This window comes from Drosophila obscura, unplaced genomic scaffold (genome assembly GCF_018151105.1).
Source record: "Drosophila obscura isolate BZ-5 IFL unplaced genomic scaffold, ASM1815110v1 contig_189, whole genome shotgun sequence".
Lineage (NCBI taxonomy): Eukaryota > Metazoa > Arthropoda > Insecta > Diptera > Drosophilidae > Drosophila > Drosophila obscura.
In genome coordinates, this window is record NW_024542777.1 from 59461 (window position 1) to 80569 (window position 21109).

General features: G+C 39.1%; 1 protein-coding gene and 1 long non-coding RNA gene across 2 annotated transcripts in view; both read right to left on the reverse strand.

The window, feature by feature from the left end:
• The window catches only part of LOC111079354 (polycystic kidney disease 2-like 2 protein), a 49746-nt gene extending 30641 nt beyond the window's left edge, over positions 1–19105 (reverse strand). The window contains exon 1 of the mRNA XM_022374515.2: positions 18538–19105. Coding sequence (XP_022230207.2) covers positions 18538–19006 — 469 coding nt within the window. The 5' untranslated portion in view covers positions 19007–19105. The remainder of the gene's footprint in view (positions 1–18537) is intronic.
• LOC111079355 lies at positions 1612–2225 on the reverse strand. Its single transcript, XR_002608336.2, has 3 exons — positions 2147–2225; positions 1875–2084; positions 1612–1821 (listed from the first exon to the last, which is right to left on the reverse strand). It is a non-coding gene; the product is annotated as an uncharacterized LOC111079355 (long non-coding RNA).
• Positions 19106–21109: the final 2004 nt, after the last annotated feature.

Here is a 21109-nt window from a genome sequence, read left to right on the forward strand (position 1 = left end):
CTTTGCAGTTCTGAAAAGCTGACGAATGCAGCTATAAATCCCACCCAGACACTGTATCTTTGCATCTGCAGCTTTACGCCTTGAAGATATTAAGCTTTCAAATTCAAATTTCTTAATTTTCTGCGATATTTTTTTTCAAAATTTCGACTATAAAAACTCGAGAAAAGTCGAAAAATTCTTGGCCAACATTTTTAGCTTTAGATAGACGCATTAGTTAAGCGTCGTTTAAGGTATTGTTCATTAAAATCTATGGATAAACGGTCTACTTGCAGCCGTTTGGCCAAAACGACCACACCCTAAAAAAAAGTTCAATTTTGCTAGTAGTGTAATTCATAGAAAATAAGCTCAAAAGCTATAATTGTTTGAAACATTTAATATCTAGTTGAATATCCACGATTTTCATTAGCGGCGTTACATCTAAGTCCCATACTCTCTACAAGCTTCTGACATCTTTCCTTCGGAATGGAGTTCCAAGCTTCTTTGACACCTTTCCACAAATCTTCAAGATTGACAAATTTATTTTCTGGATATCATGACCTTAACATCATTCCATAGATGTTCTATTGGATTTAGGTCAGGGCTTTGAATCGGCCACTCCAGAACTTCGATGGATTCGTCCTTCAACCACTTTTTAACGACGCAAGATATGTGCTTTGGGTCGTTATCGTGTTGAAATATCCATTCCACAGGCATATTTTCAAATGTAAATGGTTTCATTTGATTTTTGAGAATATCAGCATACATGAAACGATCCATTATGCCATTGAATCGGTAGAGCGGACCCACACCATGCCAGGAAAATGCACCCCAACACATAATGCATCCGCCACCGTGCTTCACGGTCTTCATTATGTACCTGGGGTTAAGAGCTTGGCCTTCTGTACGACGAAAGGTTTTGCCATCGGATCCTACTTTATTTATCTTAGTTTCATCGCTCCATAGCATATTTTTTCAATAATTCAGACTCTTATCCCGGAGGATCCGTACGAAACTCAACCTTTGTTTGATGTTTCGTTTTGACAGGAATGGCTTCTTCCTGCTGATGCGTTCAAAGAGCGATGCTTCGTTCAGTCTTCCAGCCACTAGTCTCCTTGACACATCCGCACCACATTCATCATTAATTTCCTTCATAATCTCTCGAGAGCATTTAGGAGAGGGTCCGCTTTGCTCTTCCGCACTATAAGCCTATCCGTCATAGAATCATTTTTCTTGGCTTTTTCTTACGATTTTTTGTATCATTCAAATAAGTTGGGCTTAACTTCACTAATTCAAGTGCAATGTATACCATCTTTCTGGAGTATTTCATTATTTCGGCTATTTCAGACCGTTTTCTTCCTGATTCACTTAGTGTGAATATAATCTTCCCTTTTTCAACTGAGCAATGCCTTCCACTAGAGTTGCAAAAACATCGATGTTTGCGTACCTGTTTTTCGATGTTTTAAAAAAAAACCTCGATATTAACGATATATCGGGATTTAAGAAATGAAAAAAGACAATTATATTATATTATATATTTTGTACCAAAAAAAAAAAAAATTAATGAGATCCATAAACATAAAAATAAAAAAAATAAAACAAAAAAACATATTTCATATGTTTTGCTTAAAAAAAATCAATATCTGGCTTAAACTATATATTGGAGATCCATTCGTTTCTATTTAGAAAAGTGAGCATGTCGACATGCTTTGCATCTAAAGCGCTGCGTTTCTCACTTAAAATATATCCAGCCTTACTAAACATACGTTCGCTTTCTGTGGATGTTGCTGGAATGCACAGATACTTTTTGGCCAAGAATTGAAAAGTTATGTCGCTAGTATCACGCTGAAAATAAAATAGTTTTATAATTGACCAAAAATACAAAACTTTAATAATACCATCTTCCAAAATTCCAAGGCATCAGAGCTTGAGTCTATATTTCTTGTATCAAAATATTCTCTTAAAATGAGCGTAGCATTTTTTGTTGGGTTTCGGTTACTTCGTACTTTTTCAGCTTTACTTCTTTCCAGAAACTCAAAAAGCGGTTTGTTGATTTTCGGTGATGGTGTTGACGGTGCCAAATCTTCAAGAAAAAGTTTGTGTTGTTCCTTGAGGAAAAATCGTGTTGACTAGTGATATCAAACGACATTCATAATAGTATATTACTTACCCTTTTTGCTTAAACCTGATAAAAACTTGTTCATCCCGTCACCATCAACACCAACACATAAAACTCCAACAACACTCTTAGAACAAATAAAGATTAAATAAAATAAATTATTTGTTTGCACAATGTTTACCTTTTTATTGTGCAGCAAGATATGGTAAACTTTTTACGACTATCGGGGAAAAAACCTCGATAGTCGAATCAGTGAAGTCGCCATCGATACTATCGATAGTGGCTCGATGTTTTTGCAGCTCTACCTTCCACGACCCATTTTAGCACGTTTTCAATAAATTATATCAATTCGTTACCGAAATATTGAAAATCAAACAAAGAATTCTGTGAAAACAACTTTTTAGTCGAAATAAGCTGCCGCTTCATCAAAATGTGCTATTTCTGTGACCATGCAAAAAAGGTACACACGAACGAAAATTAAGCATAATCAAAAGAGAAAAATGATAACGATACATTTTTTGCCTGTATATCATGTGGAAGAGTGCACTAATCGATTGTGATCAAAATTTTTATAATCGTATGTAAAATATTGTCCAAATGATCGATCGATATATTCTGTTTTGGTTTGTGCTATTTTTATGACCACAGCTGTATAATATTTTAGTTTTAGTTTAAAAGTATATTAGCATATAAAAGTTATACAAAATTACAGGTTTTCTGATATCATGGGACAAGCTTCGTCAAAAAGTGTCATAATACTCAAAAATCATAAGGTTAAGAGTATGTGAACTGAAAAGATAAAATCGATGCAAAATGTGAACAGAAAAACGTATAACCAATACTAGCACAGTATGTAGGAATACGTGACACACACAAATTTACGCAACCTGGAACCTCCAGACGGTTATTTCTTCGGCAACTAAAAATTATTCCACGCATACAACCATATATTTTGGAGTGTTACACGAACACACATACATGCTTGCTGTCAGTCGACTCGTGTCACGTCATGAGCCGAACGCGGTCGATCCCAGAGCCGAAGACCTGGGACCGTACGCTGAAACTTCAGCTGCGCCACTTTCGTTGTATGAACTGGCACATCTATATACTGTATGGTTACTACATTTGTTTCGTCATGTCATCGTCTTAGTCAATGTTTTATGTTAAGATTATTTTTGAATTCTTTGAAGTCTAGTGTAAGGGCATGGCGGGAGCGCAATAAAAGTTCGCTTTTTCGCTCAAGGCGAATTCGACCCGCTTTGTCACCGTAGGTTAGCAAGGCATAGAACGAATTGTAATGAATTTAGAATATAATCGTTAAAATTGAATTCGATCGAGGGCACCGAGAACTTCTTTCGTCCTGCATTTTTAATAAAAGTTTACGCAACCCAAGTATTTAGGCCTTTCGCATTTAGAAAAACTATTATAAATTTTCAACTTTAACACAGGGATATCCTAGCAATATAAGCGATGACATAGTACGCGAGCACTAACCGATTTATAAGTGATGAAAAAGTAAAGCCTTATTAAGCCATGAATTTCCATAAGAAAGTAAAGCCTTAATAAGCGATGAATTTCTCAAAAAAAGTAAGGCCTTAATAAGCGATGAATTTCCTAAAAAATAAGGCCTTAATAACACTACTCGACAAAATTGAACTTTTTCTTCCCGCTGTGGACCAAAATAACTTTTACTGATAGATTTCGTGATTTTAAAATTTGTATAGTACTATTTTTTTTTAATGTTTTTTTTCAGAGGTAGTGCTTCTATTTTACACATAACTTAAATATCTTATATCTGGTCGCATAGAACTTTGCAGTTCTGAAAAATACTGACAAATGCAGCTATAAATCCGACCCAGCCACTTTGTAGCTGCAGCTTAACGACTGGAAGATATTAAGCTTTCAAATTCAAATTTTATCATTTTGTTGCGGCATTTTTGTCCGAAATTTTGACTTTGACTCAGGAAAAGTCGAAAAGGTACGTTGCTGGTCCAACTTCCCAAATGGGATTGAAGGAAACAAAAGGGACCTGTAATTTTAGTTTTACAAAGTCCTAGGTATGAACAGTTATTTCTACTCCAACCAGATATTCAGGGCTCTTAATGTTTCTTTTGTTCATTTAAAATAACTGGAATCGGGAGATCCATGAAATGGGGTTACCCGAAACAACCTGGCGTTATGCTTCCTGCCCTTCCCTTAGTAGAAATACCGCCATTAAAACGCAAAAAGAGGAGATGTCGTCTTCGTCGCATGGAACAACGGATTCAAGTAATGACCAATCAGGAGATTATGAATATTGCAAGCCTCTTTCACAGGAACAATTGAACGATTTGGTAGGCGTTGACAGCTGTGAGGAAAGTTTAAAGGATGTTTTGTAACACAATGGAAACCAAAAGCCCTCTTTGGCTAAAGCACTGTGTATGAAAGGTGAATCGATGAGTTACCCAAAAACTGTTTTTCCACGTCCGTCGCTGGCAAAAGTTAAAGAAGGCGTATTTAATGGTGATAACGTAGTGATCACGTTAATATCGTTCACGGACTAATAAGGAATTTTGAAAGAATTGGAGCCAACTTGTCAATAAAAATCCATTTCCTGCACTCCCACTTGGACTTTTTTTCGACAAACCGAGGGGACGTTAGGGATAAACACTGAGAGAGATTTCACCAACAATTAAAAGCTATGGAACGACCGTATCAAGGTGTTTGGAATGAGAATATGTTGGGCGACTATGTGTGGACTCTCATAAGAGAATCTGATTCGAATGACAAATGAAGACAGCCACAAACCTTAAATTATTTTAAGAACAGTAACAAGCAGTAGAAAACCAAATTTATCACATACGTTTAAAAACAACCAAAAAAAGTAACTGTCAAAAACATTAAATGCCAAAGGTACCGTTCAGGTACCAAAAATACAACCCCTTTTCGTTTGGTTTGTTCCCAATAGGCAGTTGCGCCCGCAACGTTCCAAAAGTATTTTTTGTCTATTTTTTTAGGTTTGGTTAACGAATTATAGCTCCACCGTCTCTCCATACATTTTAATGAACAATATCTTAAACAACGCCTTATTAATGCGTCTATCTAAAACTAAAAATGTATGCCAAGAAATATTTTTTTTTCTACTTTTCCTGAGTTTGTTAAATTAAAATTCGGGATAATATACCGAAAAAAATAATACAATTTTAATTTAAAAGCTTAATGTCTTCCAGACGTTAAGCTGCAGCTACAACGTGTCTGGGTCGGATTTATTGCTGCATTCTTAGTTTTTAGAACTGCAAAGTTTTATTCAACCAGATATAAAATACTGTATGAAAAATAGAAGCACCACCTCTGAAAAAAAACATAAAAAAAAAACGAGAAGGAACGTGTGAGTCGCTTCTGGGGACGCGACTCTACTTATACCCGTACTCAGTCAGTATATACATTTTTGAGCATATGATTTTTTAGAGTTTTAGAATTAAAAAAAAAAATTTTACATTTTACTTTTTTTTGCTACGTCTTTTATCTACATCTACATATATTATGTATATTCTACATCTAACATGTAGATTATACATGTACCATTTAGATTCTACATCTCCTCCGCTAGGGGTATGGTTGCGTCACTTGGAAGGCGCGGCAGAGAAGCAACTGAAAATGAATTTCTTCATTCTGGCTATAATTATGATCCGATCTAATTCAGATTCGGCAGTCTGGTAGATATGGGCATTCTCTACGATAATGCATTTTTTAGTTTTATCGTATCTTTAAAATTGTGCCTGCCACAGATTTTCGTTCTTTGTGTTGGCGGAAGGGGGCGGGTCGAAATTTTGAAATACATTTGTAGCAGTGTGATATCACATGAGTCTGGAAACCAAATTTGATTACCCTAACTCTTATAGTCTCTGAGATCCAGGCGCTCAACAAGACGGACAGACTGACGGACAGACAGACATGGCTCTATCGACTCGGCTATTGATGCTGATCAAGAATATATATACTTTATGGGGTTGGAAACGTTTCCTTCTCTGCGTTACACACATCCACTTTTACCACAAATCTAATATACACTTTAACTCTTTTTTTGAGTACGGGAATATACAAACTACGAATAATTTGGTATTAATAGCAAATTTCGAGGTCAAAGTCACAGTTTCCACAGGTGTAGTAAGCATTTTGTTGCATTTTCGAAATTCATTTTTTGTCATCAATTCCAAACACAGCAAGCAGAAATCTCGGTCTTCTTCTTTGAAAGTGGGTTCCTGACGCCGACGCTGCAGCGTGCTGTATTATGTTGGATTTTGCGATGAGCTTCCCTTTTTTTTCTCTCAGCACTTTTCTTTCCTGCCTCAAAAGGGAAGTTAAGATTGCTGACTTCATCGCCTTTCTGCCACGATTCGACTTCTGCTTTGCTGCAGCAAATTTGATCGGGCCAATATCAACTGAACGATTTGTGTCACATAAAACGCTGAACCGCTTCACCCCACTACAAGTGAACCGATTCACCACACTATGGTCATTTTGAAAACACGGCTGCCATGACAAGAACCCCCGATAGATATTTCATAAACACTTCATATATTTGAAGAACAACATTAAACCAACACGTCTGATATTTTTACCTTGAGTTTGTGTTAATTAGTTCGCATAAAACACAATAAATTCACTGCATTTATGTTTGAACGCTGCGCTACGGCGGTATCAATGAAAACTTTGCGGCAATGAAAGCATCACGTGACAGTATGAGATTTGGTTATATTTAAGCGCACTGTCAAAATTTCATAGGTGAACCGCTTCACCCTACCGCACTCTATGCATCTTAGAAAAAATAAGTTCACCCAATCCACTAGCTTTAATATCTACTGCACCGTAGGATTACCGTTGAGAAACCACACAAACGAAATAGACCCGTCCAATGCACAAATTGACAGGAATATGGACACACGAAAACTTATTGCACTCTACGGGCAGTCTGCGATTCCTGTGGGGATGTCCATCTCACTGAGGACTGCCCCGTAAATAAGGAAGACCCATCTGCCAAAAAATTTAGCAGCTATGGGGGAAACCATACTGCCAACTATAGAGGTTGTCCTTTCTATAAAGAATTAAAAATCAGCTTGACCAAGAAATAACTGCAAGCCCGTTTGTCCGACAAAACTTACCATATATACCATCAACATCGACTCAAGGAATTTATTTTGCTCAGGCGTTAAGTTACAACAACGGGTCGTACGCTTCACTTCAACCAACCACTGCAGGAATAATGAAGCATTAGGCATCAAATCCGATCCCAGGAATTAATGCCCAGAATGCCCCAGCAAATCCATCCCAATTGCCTAGTGGAATAGAGTCAATGCTGCTAACTATAAAAAACACAATGGCAACCAAAATATCCTCCTGGAGCTCCTAATCAAATATAAATCTGTTTAAATGGCTTGTTTAAATATATGTTTCTGGAATGCAAATGGCATTTCGCAGCACAAATGCGAGCTCTTGCAGTTCCTCGCTCAACACGACATTGACGCCATGCTCATATAAGAGACTCACCTAACAAATAAAAACGATTTTCACCTCAATGGCTATAACTTCTAAGCGACATATCCTCCCGATGGTAAGGCACATGGAGGTACTGGCATTCTTATCAAGCATCGCATCAGGCATTATCCGTTGCCATCATTTGCTACACCTTATCTAGAGGCAACATAAATAGACTTACCAACCCAAAAGGAAGACAACTATATAACGCTATAATAACGCCACGAAACAAGCTAGACTTTATCTCTCCGGGCAAGCCCACATATTGGCCCACAGATCCAAACAAGCAACCCGACATGATTGATTTTGCAGTTACACGAAAGGTGCTGCAAGCTCAGATTAATGAAGATCACTTAACAGATCTATCATCGGATCACTCGCCCATTCTACTTCACCTTTACGACCATCCACAGCTTTCGGAACGCCCACACTTTCTAACTTCTAGCAAAACAGATTTTGTCAAATACAGGAAGTACATAAGCTCTCATATTGATAGCAGCCCAAACATTTATTGTAAAGATCACATTGATAGGTCAGTCGAAACATTAGTATCCTCAATGTCACTGGCGGCAAAACACTCAACACCAATATTAGCACCTTATAAACTTTCCAACAGAGTCGTATTTCTAGGTACATTGAAGTGCAGCTACGCGATAAAAGAAGGCTTCGGCGAGAGTGACAAGCACACTGATCACCTGCCTCGAAAGAGCTGCTAAAAATAGCCAACCACCTACTACGCAGAGCCCTAAAAGGTGAAAAAAACCGAGCTCAAATATCCTATATGGAGCAACTCTCCCCAACTAGCAAACGATTCCCACTGTGGAGAGCTAAGTCAGACGTATGCCCACCAATCGAGAGTGAATCACCCTTACGTTCACAAACAGGAGAGTGGGCTCGCGGCAACAAAGGGAAGGCAAATACATTTGCCGTCCATCTAGAAAACGTCTTCAAACCACACCCAGCAACGAATAGCCTTGTGCTCCCACCAACCAACAATCCTGAAGCTACTCCGCCTATCATATTCCAATCAGGAGAAGTCACAAGGGTCATTAAAAACCAAATCTCAAAGCAAAATAAAGCTTCGGGCCACGATTTCATCTCTCCTAAAATGATCATAGAATTGCCGAGCTGTGCAGTGTATTTCCTTACTGTGATATTCAACAGCATGATGAAATGGGGCTATTATCCTCAAGAATGGAGGAAATCAGTCATCACAATGATCCATAAAGCCGGAAAAGACAAGTCCAAGCCATCATCATATAGACCTAAAGCCTACTCCCTTGCCTATCAAAGATATTTGAAAAGTTGCTCCTGAACCGTATCAAACAACACCTACACATCATCGGTGCCAACCCGACTCACCAATTTGGATATTGCGAAAAACATGGAACCATTCAACAAGTAAACCGTATAACCTCTGAGATACGAAATGCATTTGAAAGACGGGAGTATTGCTCCGCTGTTTTTCTGGATGTCGCACAGGCTTTCAGCCGCGTCGGTTGGCTTAATCCACAAAATCAAATATGACTTCCACAGAAAATCCATGGAATATTGGAGTCATACCTACAGCAAATAAGTTTTGCAGGACGATGCAAAGATTTCCTCTCTGAATATCATCCAATTGAAGCTAGTGTACCGCAAGGCAGCGTGCATGGACCAACACTGTATATCATCTTCACAGCAGATCTTCTGACAGACACCCTAACAACAACTTCGACATTTTCTGATGATACTGTTATATTAAGTCGCTCCAAGTGCCCAACAATATCAACGAAACACTTATCATCTATTTCGTGGCGCATACACGTAAACGAGCAAAAGTGCAACCATATCAGCTTTATCCGAAACAGACAAACTAGTCCTTCATTATATCTGAACAACATGAAGATTCCACATTAATGGTTTCGTCGGACTCGACAGTTAACACCCAGCAAACTGTACACAAATATTTTTGTGACCTGCAGGCGTACTTGAGCCATGGTGACAGAACAAAGTAGCTTGACAATATCATGTCTACTATTGGAACATGATAAACCATTTTCAATGGTAGAATAAGCAGGCTTTCGTTTACTCTGCCGTATGGGCATACCGCAGTATCGCCCAAGTCAAAGGAAAATGACCGATTTTTTGGACATAGCAACTTTTGCAAAATGGAGCAGCATACAACCATTAATATAAAGAATACTTTTGCTAAAGTTTGCGAGGAGTGGGCATTGATATTTTAAATGTTAAATGTTAGTGACAGACTACGCAGCAAACATGATCAAGTCAATTGAAGACCTTTTTGAAAAAACAAAAAAAGAAGCATTTGCCGTGCGTGGCGCGTAGTGTGTACTTAACCTCGTGGCAAAGTATTCATTAAGCATTGAATGTATAAAGCCAATAATAGCAAAACTTTAAGCCATTATAACATATTTTAAGCAAAGCACTGTTGCGAGAAGCGAACTTTGTAAATATGAAAGTAAAAATAAGCTTATTCAAGATGTCGCTACTAGAAGAAATAGCACGTTCCATATGTTAGAGCGCTTTTTGTTGCTGAAAACATATGCTAATTATGCATTGATGGCACTGCAAACTGATGTTCAAGTGCTGAATGGCATTGAGTTGAAAGCAGCAGAAAACTTTTTGTTGTTGCTGCGACCATTGCAATCTGCTCTGAAGGACCAGGTAATACCAATAATGAATAAAATGCAGAACGATATAAAAAACTTTTTTTTAGACGATAAGATAGCAAAGAAATATCGTCAAACTATATTATCAGCAATAATTAGACGGTTTGGACACTATCAGGGGTGCCATAGACTGTCAAACCGACCGAATTCCAACTGACACAGCATGCTGTCTCGGTTGGTTCCAACAGGTTAAATTCACTGCTCAAACACACTTTACTCAAAGAAAGTGTTTTGGAAAGTTTATTGAATTTGTGATATATCTGCATTAGAACAATTTAAGAATTCACTTGGTTTAGAGGGTCTATTTACATTTTACGAAATCTCTAGTCAAATCTCTAGTAGAATTGCCATCCATTGTCGACGTCCAAAACCAACTCAAAGGTAAATCTGGCCACCTAGTTTTTCTGACAATTGAATTGAATTGAATTATTCGGATGATATTATGCATTTAATGGTTTTAAATTAGATATAAAAAAAAGCTTAAGTTTACATCATTTAAATTTTCAGCCGTGCCAAAATAAGTGCGTAATTAATGAAGATTCTGCCGCTTCAATTATTTATGTTAGGTGGCAGCCCCAAGTGTGTTATCGTGTGCTAACGTCAATGTCAAAAAGAACGAGAAGGAACGTGTGAGTCGTTTCTGGGGACACGACTCTACTTATACCCGTACTCAGTCAGTATATACATTTTTGAGCTTATGATTTTTTAGAAATTAAAAAAAAAAAAATTTTACATTTTACATTTTTTTGCTACATCTGCTATCTACATCTACATATAAAATGTCTATTCTACATCTAACATGTAGATTGTACATGTTCCATTCATATTCTACATCTCCTCCGCTAGGGGTTGCTCGCGCACTGAACGCGGCAGAGTGTGCGAGCGAGAAGGAAAATGAGTTGCGTTGTCGTTGGAAGCCTGCCCCCTGCAGGGGAAGCAACTGAAAATTAATTTCTTCATTCTGGCTATAATTATGATCCGATCTGATTCAGATTCGGCAGTCTGGTAGATATGGTCATTCTCTACACTGCGTTTTTAGTTTTATCGTATCTTTAAAACTGTGCCTGCCACAGATTTTCGTCCTTTGTGTGGCGGAGGGGGCGGGGCGAAATTTTGAAATACACTTGTAGCATTGTGATATCACATGAGTCTGGAAACCAAATTTGGTTGCCCTAGCCTTATAGTCTCTGGACCTGAGGCGCTCAACAAGACAGACAGACGGACAGACAGACATGGCTATATCGACTCGGCTATTGATGCTGATCAAGAATATATATACTTTATGGGGTCGGAAACGTTTCCTTCTCTGCGTTACACACATCCACTTTTACCACAAATCTAATATACCCCTTAACTCTTTTTTGAGTACGGGTATAAAAATTGGTCGTAGAGTAAGCGATAACATATTCATATAAAAAGGAAATTGGCCGAGAACAAAAAAGAACACTTCCCTTTCAGCAGCGAGTGAGACCGGTCGTTTTTTTTTTCTGTGTTCCCTTTCTCATAGTGATTTGCGAAAGGCATAAAAAAGTGATTCATACAAATTTTTACAGGGTCAAACGCGTGTTTGCCTGTGGTAAAATCAAAGATTTATCAATTCATCAAAAGAAAACTTTGATTCTTTCCCTGAGGTGGGTGAGTTTTTGGCAAGCTGGTTAAACCAGCGAAAATGGCGGACGCCGGTAACACGGCGTCAGTAAAAATGAAACCTCCGGACCAGACACTTAACAGCAATAAAAGACATTCCAAAACTGATTATGATAGAAAAATAAACGTTTTAAGCCCATCCTTGAAAGTAGACTTTTTGGACAGTCTAAAGAGAGCGCATCCTCGGTTAAAAAAAGCGAACTAACGAGTACACTAATACATATGAAGAGGCTGAAAAGGACATAAGTGACACACATACAGATGCAGAAGACATGAGGTCGGACACAGACAGTTTTGAGAGTGTGACCTTTGACTCAAACATTAATAATACCGAAAACACTGAAATTAGTATTATGGCTGCGGGACAAAAAACCAAAAATGAATCGGGAGTTTTTGTATCGACAAATGGCTTTGAAAAAGAAATAGTGTTGTATGGAGATAGTCATAAGGGTGATGCAGCAGTGCTGATATCAACAAAAATTTGTGATAAGTTCGAAAATAAAAATACCAAAAATGGATTATTTCTCTTTGAGAAAATCAGACATCTGAAAATTACAGGTATAAAAGAAATTGTTTCGCTGGCTCCGACCTTATACAAAATATATTTCTCAAATTTTACTGACGCAAACACTCTGGTTAAAAATAACGATTTGAAAAAGATGAATATAGTAGCATTTATACCACGGAATTATGTGGAATCCTTTGGTATAATCAAAGGTGTTCCACTAGGTTTTTCGAATGAGGAAATCAGGGAGAACATAATGTCAAGTATCGCGATAAAATCCCTAGAAAGATTTGCAAGGAGGGAAAAAATGTCAATGGATGATACCAACTCAGAATTTAAGTTCATGCCAACCGAGACGGTAAAAATTGGGTTTGAGGGTGCCGACATTCCAGAAAAGATCTCACTTTTCGGGATATGCAGCATGAAGGTATATCAATATATTCCAAAAGTGCATCAGTTGTTTAACTGTGGCAGAATTGGGCACACTTCGGCCAGATGCAAATCGGCGAGAAGGTGCAAAAAATGTGGAGTGGGAGATTGCAACGGAACATGCACGGTTCTTAAGTGCATTTTATGCAATGGGAAGAATCATTCAGCCAGGGATAGACTTGTTTGCCCAGTATGGGAAAAAGAAAATGACATTAATAAGATTATGACAATAAAGAAAATAGCAAGAAAGGAAATACCTATTCAGTCCATCAGAATTATTCACAGATGGAAAATTATGAGGTTAATTTTCCCAAATTAGACAGAACTGAGGAAAAATATACAAAATAAAAACATCAAAGCAGAGTAATTCAGAGACCAACCTTTCCCATAAAAAAACCACATTTTCAGCTAGAAGCTTACACAAATGATACTAGTGACCATATACCGGTCGCTGGAATTGTCAGAATTCAGAAGAAAACAAATTTATTATCCAGCAGGTTATAAGCATGTTGTCGCAGTTCAGTTCAGTAAGTGGCATACGAAATATGTCAAAAAATTACACCAATACCAACGAAAATACAACGAAAATACCACAAAGGAAATATAGGACACCAACAGAAGAAAATGAGAAAAGTTTAAAGTCTCGACGTGAATATGAAGTGCTTACAGCATAATATTCAATCGATTAAAGCAAACAAAAAAAAAATGATCTCGAATTTTTTTTAAATAACGGAGAGTTCAGTATTGCCATTCTGGCTGAAGTTTTTTCTCACGATCCTAGCTTCAGGAAATTAGCAAATTTCAAATTAATAGAAAAATACAGAGATGATGGCTATGGAGGCGTAGCGATCGCTTACAGAAACGATCTTAAAATGAAAAAGATAACCTATGAATCTGATCAGGACATTGTTATTGCAAGCACTACCCATAATAAACTAAATCTTTTTATCGCTTCCATATATTTTGAACCAACAACATCGATTGAAACCTTTAAGCAAGCTATAAATAACCTTCTGGAAAAATTAGACCCCTTTGAAAATGCAATTGTGGCAGGGGATTTTAACGCTAGACACATAGGTTTTGGTGACACAATAAACAGTAGAAAAGGGGCTTTTTTAAAGCAAGCGATGAACAATGCAGGATATGCTCTGGTAAACGATCGATGTCCTACGTTTAGGAGAAATATAGAATCAATTGCAGGGTCCGTCTTGGACCTCACCTTTGTAAAGGGTATTAAAGTTCAGAATTGGAATTGTGAGAAACTGTTTCTGGGAGGCAGTCACCACCACAGTCACTAACAGAGCTCAATGTGAAGGCAATACTAGGGAAGCCTGGAAGTTTCTAGCTAACCTTAAAAATTGCAACATAGAAACTCAAGAACAATTTGATTTAGAACGAGAAGGAACGTGTGAGTCGCTTCTGGGGACGCGACTCTACTTATACCCGTACTCAGTCAGTATATACATTTTTGAGCTTATGATTTTTTAGAAATTAAAAAAAAAAAAATTTTACATTTTACATTTTTTTGCTACATCTGCTATCTACATCTACATATAAAATGTCTATTCTACATCTAACATGTAGATTGTACATGTACCATTTAGATTCTACATCTCCTTCGCTAGGGGTTGCTCGCGCACTGAACGCGGCAGGGTGTGCGAGCGAGAAAGAGAATCAGTAGCGTCAATAGCGCTGGAGAAGGAGAGGGAACCAACAGAAAATTAATTTCTTCATTCTGGCTATAATTATGATCCGATCTAGTTCAGATTCGGCAGTCTGGTAGATATGGGCATTCTCTACGATACTGCGTTTTTAGTTTTATCGTATCTTTAAAAATGTGCCTGCCACAGATTTTCGTCCTTTGTGGCGGCGGAAGGGGGCGGGGCGAAATTTTGAAATACACTTGTAGCATTGTGATATCACATGTGTCTGGTGTCTCTGGCTCTTATAGTCTCTGAGATCCAGGCGTTCATCGAGACGGACAGACGGACGGACGGACAGACGGACAGACGGACATGGCTATATCGACTCGGCTATTGATGCTGATCAAGAATATATATACTTTATGGGGTCGGAAACGTTTCCTTCTCTGCGTTGCACACATCCACTTTTACCACAAATCTAATATACCCCTTAACTCTTTTTTGAGTACGGGTATAAAAACTTTGTGAGGGTTTTCATTCAACACTTAAATTTAGCGGGCAAAAAATTTAAATTTTGTTGTTCAGAAAATGCTCAAAGATTATGAGCGAAGAGTTGCCAAATGCAAAAGTTGTTTTGGGTAACTTTATACAAAACATTCCTTCTCAGATCCCTAATGAAAAGCAATCAAATAAACAAAGAGCAGCATTACACAAAATTATTTTTGAAACACTTCAACTCTGAGCTACAATTCTCATGGTTGCGCGTGAACTCCGAAAAAAGTGTCCGAAAAATGAAATCGCTAGATATCCTGTGGTACCTACGGATTTTTCGGTTGATTTGACAAATGTCTCGAGTCAAAATCTTTAGAGATTTCTGTGGAACCCCCGTATAGTTTAGTTTTAATTTTATTCGAATTTTACAATTGGCACTGTTTGTAAAACACAGGTGATTCGTCAACCCTGTTTTAGTTATGTTCCACACCTTCACGGAATAAATAGCAAATTCCTGGCAGGAATTTTCGCAGGTGCTGGAGACAGGCCTATAACTGCAAAAATATATAGTTCGTTAATATTACTGTTATTGATATTCAAAGCGATAGTACGATATTCATTACGATATGACATCTTCGATATGATATTCTAATTGATATTTTGATTTATATCAATATCGATATTTGCTTGACGATACCCTCCCTTCCCTACTCGGAATTGACAACCTGGACATCCACGCTCAACTGATTGCAGGAAGGCAGCAAAACGCCTAGTCGGAGTCCAAGATGGAAGGAGAAATAGGAGCGGCCACATACTGTACAGACCCTGGTATAAGGCTGTTCTATAAGCTACCGGGCCAATGCAGCATATTCCATTTGTCATTCGGAAAGCGGCAAAGTCTGCTCAGTCTACAGATCGTCCACACGACGTAGCCAACCTGTTCGTGGACAGCCAAGCCGCGATAAGATCCATGCCGGCGTCGGGCTGTGGAACGACAGAATTGAGAACGTGTCTGTCACTCTTAGAACGCTACAAAAATATTAAGAGAGACGGACCAACACACAGGTCAGATTCAGGTGGAGGAGCACTACCATAAAGAATATATATTCTTAATTCGCATCAACAGCCGAGTCGATATGGCCATATCTGTCTGTCCGTCCGTCGTTATGAACGCGTAGTTTTCAGAGACTATAAGAGCTAGAGCAACCAAATTTGGATTCCAGACTCATGTGATATCACACTGTTACAAGTTTACTTCAAAAATTCGCCCTACCCACCAGCCGCCACCACAAAGAACGAAAATCTGTGGTATCCACAATAAAAAACTAAAAACGCAATATTGGAGAGAATGCCCATATCTACCAGATTTCTGAATCTGGTACAGATCGGACTATCACAGAATGAAGAATTTAATTTTCTGTTGCTAAGCTCGCCCTATAAGCGCTACAGACGCTACTTATTCTTCTCGCTTTCACACACTCAGCACTGTGCAGTGCGCGATATTTCGCGGGAAAGATGTGGAATCTACATTGTAGATGTGCAATATACAGTGTTTATTTAGATTATAGATGTAGCAAAGTACGGTAATAAAAGTTGAGTCGCGGCCACAGCAGCGAGAATTGCTTGTCTATCGATGGTTGTTAATGAGACCATGCATGGTGTTGCATTGGTATATTCTTATAATTTAAACAATATGATGCTTAGTTTAAAGTGTGGTCGTGTGTAAGAGTTTAACAAAATATATAGTAGTGAAATGGGTTGATGTGTATGTGTAGGTGTGTAAGGCAACAGAAGGTTGCCTCAGAAAGTAGGAACAACAGAAGGTTGCTCCTCAAGGTGACTTCCGTTGGCACCGAGTTAACCCGACCTGAACAAAATCCAGTGTGTTTCGGTTCACAACTGCAAACTAGCCTCATTAATAAATTTGGCCAATTCTCTAAAAAAAAGAGGCTCTCATGTTCCGCATTGTCGAGAACGTTGCAAACTTCGCAAATGTTGGTGTTTCTGGCTTTGATTTTGTGTAAAAAAACGTTATCATAGGTTCGATTATTTAACAGTCTATTTATGACCTTTATGTTTTTTGCACTCCAGTCGAGTTTGACTGGAATTTCATTGTAAATTGACGCAAAATAAATTCCTTTGGTTTTTGATATTTCCTTGTACTCATTGATCCAATCCGTCTGAACTTTTATTTTAACTTTTATTATTGCCTACATTAGTGGCTGATTTGGCTAGTATATCAGTCTTTTCATTAATGGCAATATTCTTGTGACCGGGTGTCCAGTGCACAATAAAGTTGCTCGTGAAGGAATTGTCCATATTGAGGTGGATTTCGTCTGTTAAGTATGAATTTGATTCATTTTTCTTCAGAGCCTTTAAGGCGCCTTGACTATCGCAGAGAATTACAGTTTTACTGTAACTTTTTATATTTGATATCTTAACTGCCGTTTATATACCTAAAAGCTCTGCAAACACAGATGAGGAACTATTTTCAGTCCTAAACATATAGCTAAAGTGACTAGGGATACCTATGCCTGTCTTATCACCATTGATGGATGCATCAGTGGAAAGAATGTTCCATCCACCTGACACCCATTCTTCAAGCTTAGCTTATCGCATTGAATGCGACAGACAAATTAAGGCTTTGGGACTATGTTTGTACTTCTTGTCGAAAAGATCACTATATTCTTGGTACACAGCTGTGTAGGCAGTCTTTGCAGTGGATTTAATAACATCATTATACAAGGTCGGGCTTAGAGACTTTACTTTCAGTAGTTCTCTGACTGTGAGAATTTTAGCTCTGAGGTAAAATACCGGCCAGAGCAAAAATCAGATGCGTAGATGTTTTGGGAGGCACACCCACGCAACGGCGAAGACAGTCCGTCTGTGCAGTGTTAAGAGACTTGCTGTTGCTAATGTTTAGATTCGAAAAACTAGTAATGGCATGTTCCTGCTGAGATCTGATGAAGGATTTGAAGATGTTGGACGAAACCTTGGGTTTGAGTCCCGCTTTGATGGTAGATACAGCATGCAACAAAAGCTCACTTTTGTCTGATTTGTCCCTGATTTTTGCAATGTGCAATTTGTCTGACATGTTGGCACTAATGACCCTGCCTAAGAAGGTAATTGACTCCTTTATTGGGAAAGTGATATTATTGCATGTAACTGCGATGTTATCACGTCTTCCCCTACTGCAAAACATAGCTGAGGATTTTCTGGGGTTGAAATTAAGGCCTAGATCTTGACAGAGAAGGTGAAAGTCGTTGATCTTTACCTGTAAGTTTTTGCTAGCATCATTTATGTTGTTGCCTGTTGAGATGATGGCAAAGTCATCAGCAAATCGAATAATGGACGTATGTGAATCATTGTCAAAATTGTTTCGCTCCCTCAAAGTTAAATATATAATAAGCTTACCGACCAGATTGCAGAATCAGGTTGTGATTCGATCAAGATTACAGTATAAAGCGAAAATTCAGTTATGACAAAATATTGCCTCGATCCGTCATGTTTCATTTTAGTTTAATTGGGCTCGGAACTCACCTAGAGATGTAAGGACTAGGAAGATGATAAAAATTCCAAACTCCATAAGAGCATCGCGCACCTCCTCGTCAGTTGTATAGAGAATACGCGATGTCTTCACTTTTAGATGTTGTGGGACGGTATTCTCGCGTCCTAATCCATTCATAACTGTTGACTTTTTTGGATTCGCACCTATTGCAACCTTCTTTCGTCCGAATAAGCCGCGTTTCTCCGCTTTCAGCGTAGTCTGGCTCTCTGCTCCGGCTGATACCTTAAGCCGGATAGATTTCGAAGCTGATTTTGCACCGGGAGCGTTTTTTGGAAACTGAACACTTGTGAGATCCTGTTCTCGGACCGTGGCTAGTCTTTCTTCTAATGCAGTATTTATCCAGGCACGGTGCTGACTTGGCTGCGGAACTTTAAGTGCCGTGCTTGGTGGCAGGCCAGGACGCCAATCCTCTGCATCCGATCTCTGTCCATGTGAGGACATTTTTATAACAAAATTTTCTTTTGCAATTTTCTGTTGTTTGGGGAAAATTTCTTTAAACGGAAATTTAAAAACCGCTTGCTGTGTTTTTAATTATTTTCCAAGAGTTACTTTAATGATATGTAAACTGCACAGTCCCATGCCAATGATCGAAAAGTATCTTCAACTACTCACAAAACGAGAAAGAACGTTGTGGGTCACTTCTGTTGCCGCGACTCTACTTTTATACCCGAACTTAGTCAGTATATAAATATGTGAGCTTATGATTTATGTAGTCGTAGCTTATGATGTAGTCTTGTCGTCGTCGACGTCAATGTTTTGTGTCAAGATTATTGAAAAATGAGAATAGTTTTTCTAATTGACAAAAAAAACCGGAAAATTAATTTGGTGGCGTTTAAAGGTTTATTCAAAGGCGGGACGAAAATTAATTCTGTGTGCGCTCGATCGAAATTTCAATTAACGATTATATTCTCTTTCTTCATACAAATCGTTCTAAGCCTAGCTAACCTACGGTGGCAAAGCGGGCGAATTTGCCTTGAGCGAAAGAGCGAGCTTTTATTGCGCTCCCGCCTTGCCGTAACCTACTTACACAAGACTTTAAAGAATTCAAAAATAATCTTAACATAAAACATTGACTAAGACGATGACATGACGAAACACCGGCCCCGTTGAAGGCCTGCGCGGGTTCAACAATATGGTAGCGGCGCCAACTTGTGGATGGCCCGCCGAAAAACGCCTGAGGCTGAGGGCTCCCAGCGGCCTGGAGTTCAGGACGGCCTCGATCCCGACGAGGACTGTAGCGACCGCCCGTAGGAGTAGTCTCTTCGCAGACTTGACACCTGCCTCCCAGATCCTCCATGTGCGGCGCTCGAGGCGGTATGAACGCAAATTCGCATCCGTTTTTTGATGCGAATCCGCGAACTGCGTCCGCCCCGTCCTCGAGCGCCTTCTGCAGAGCGCTGAGGTGGCGGCTCGCTCCGATGAAATTCGTCGCGTTGTCGCAATGGACGATCTGGGGATATCCTCGGCGCCCAACGAAACTTTGGAAAGCCAATAAAAAAGAGTCAGTAGTCAGGTCTGATACAAGTTCTAAGTGAATCGCTTTGGACGCAAAACAAACAAAAAGCGCGATATAGGACTTGGTTGGGGGCCTTCCTCGAATTTTCAATGTCGTCGAGACGGGTCCACAAAAATCAACGCCGCAAATTGAAAATGGGCGGAGAGCACGGAGCCGGTCTGCGGGTAAATTTCCCATAAGTTGCGTCAGCAGTCGAGGCTTGCATTTAAAGCAGCGGATACACGATCGAACTGTCTGACTGCAGACCTCCTGAGCGTTTACGATCCAAACACTCTGTCGAAGGATGCTCACAAGTGCTCGTGGGCCGACATGAAATTTGGTTTGGTGCAGATGACGAACATAGCTCCGCACGAATTGCGAGCGCTTCGTCAAAAGCAACGGAAACTTGGCATCGTATGATATAGGAGCTTTAGCTAGTCGCCACCCTACTCTGTCTTCATGGATAAATGGGTTCAACCGCTGAAGACTAGGACCAACTCTAGATCCTTTGCGAACTTTCTCGATTTCCTCACGATACTCGTGATGTTTGACAATTTCAACAACTTTGCGAAAGGTTTCATCATACTCGGTCAGTGAGACCGTTTTTTCAAACGTTATGCTCGGGTTCTTACATTTTCTTATAAAGCGGAACATATAACAAAATACTCTAAGCAGCTTGAGGTGTGACGAGATTCCCTCGATGACATCCACCAAATCCGACATTACCACCGCAGCAGTCAGCGCGACCGCGTTCTTCCTCTTCTCCAGCTCAACATATTCTGAAGGCTCGAAATGAGAGCTCTTTGGCCAGTTCTCTTTTTCATCCTTCAGAAATGATGGGCCTTCAAACCAGATTGACTGGACGATTTCTTTAACATAACAACCTCTTGATACAATATCTGCTGGATTCTGTTTTGTAGGGACATGCCGCCACGTAGCTTTATCTGACCACTCCTGAATCTCAGCCACCCCTATTTGAAACGAGCGTCGACAACGTAGATGGATGCGACTGAATCCAGTGAAGAGTTACTTCAGAGTCTGACCAATAA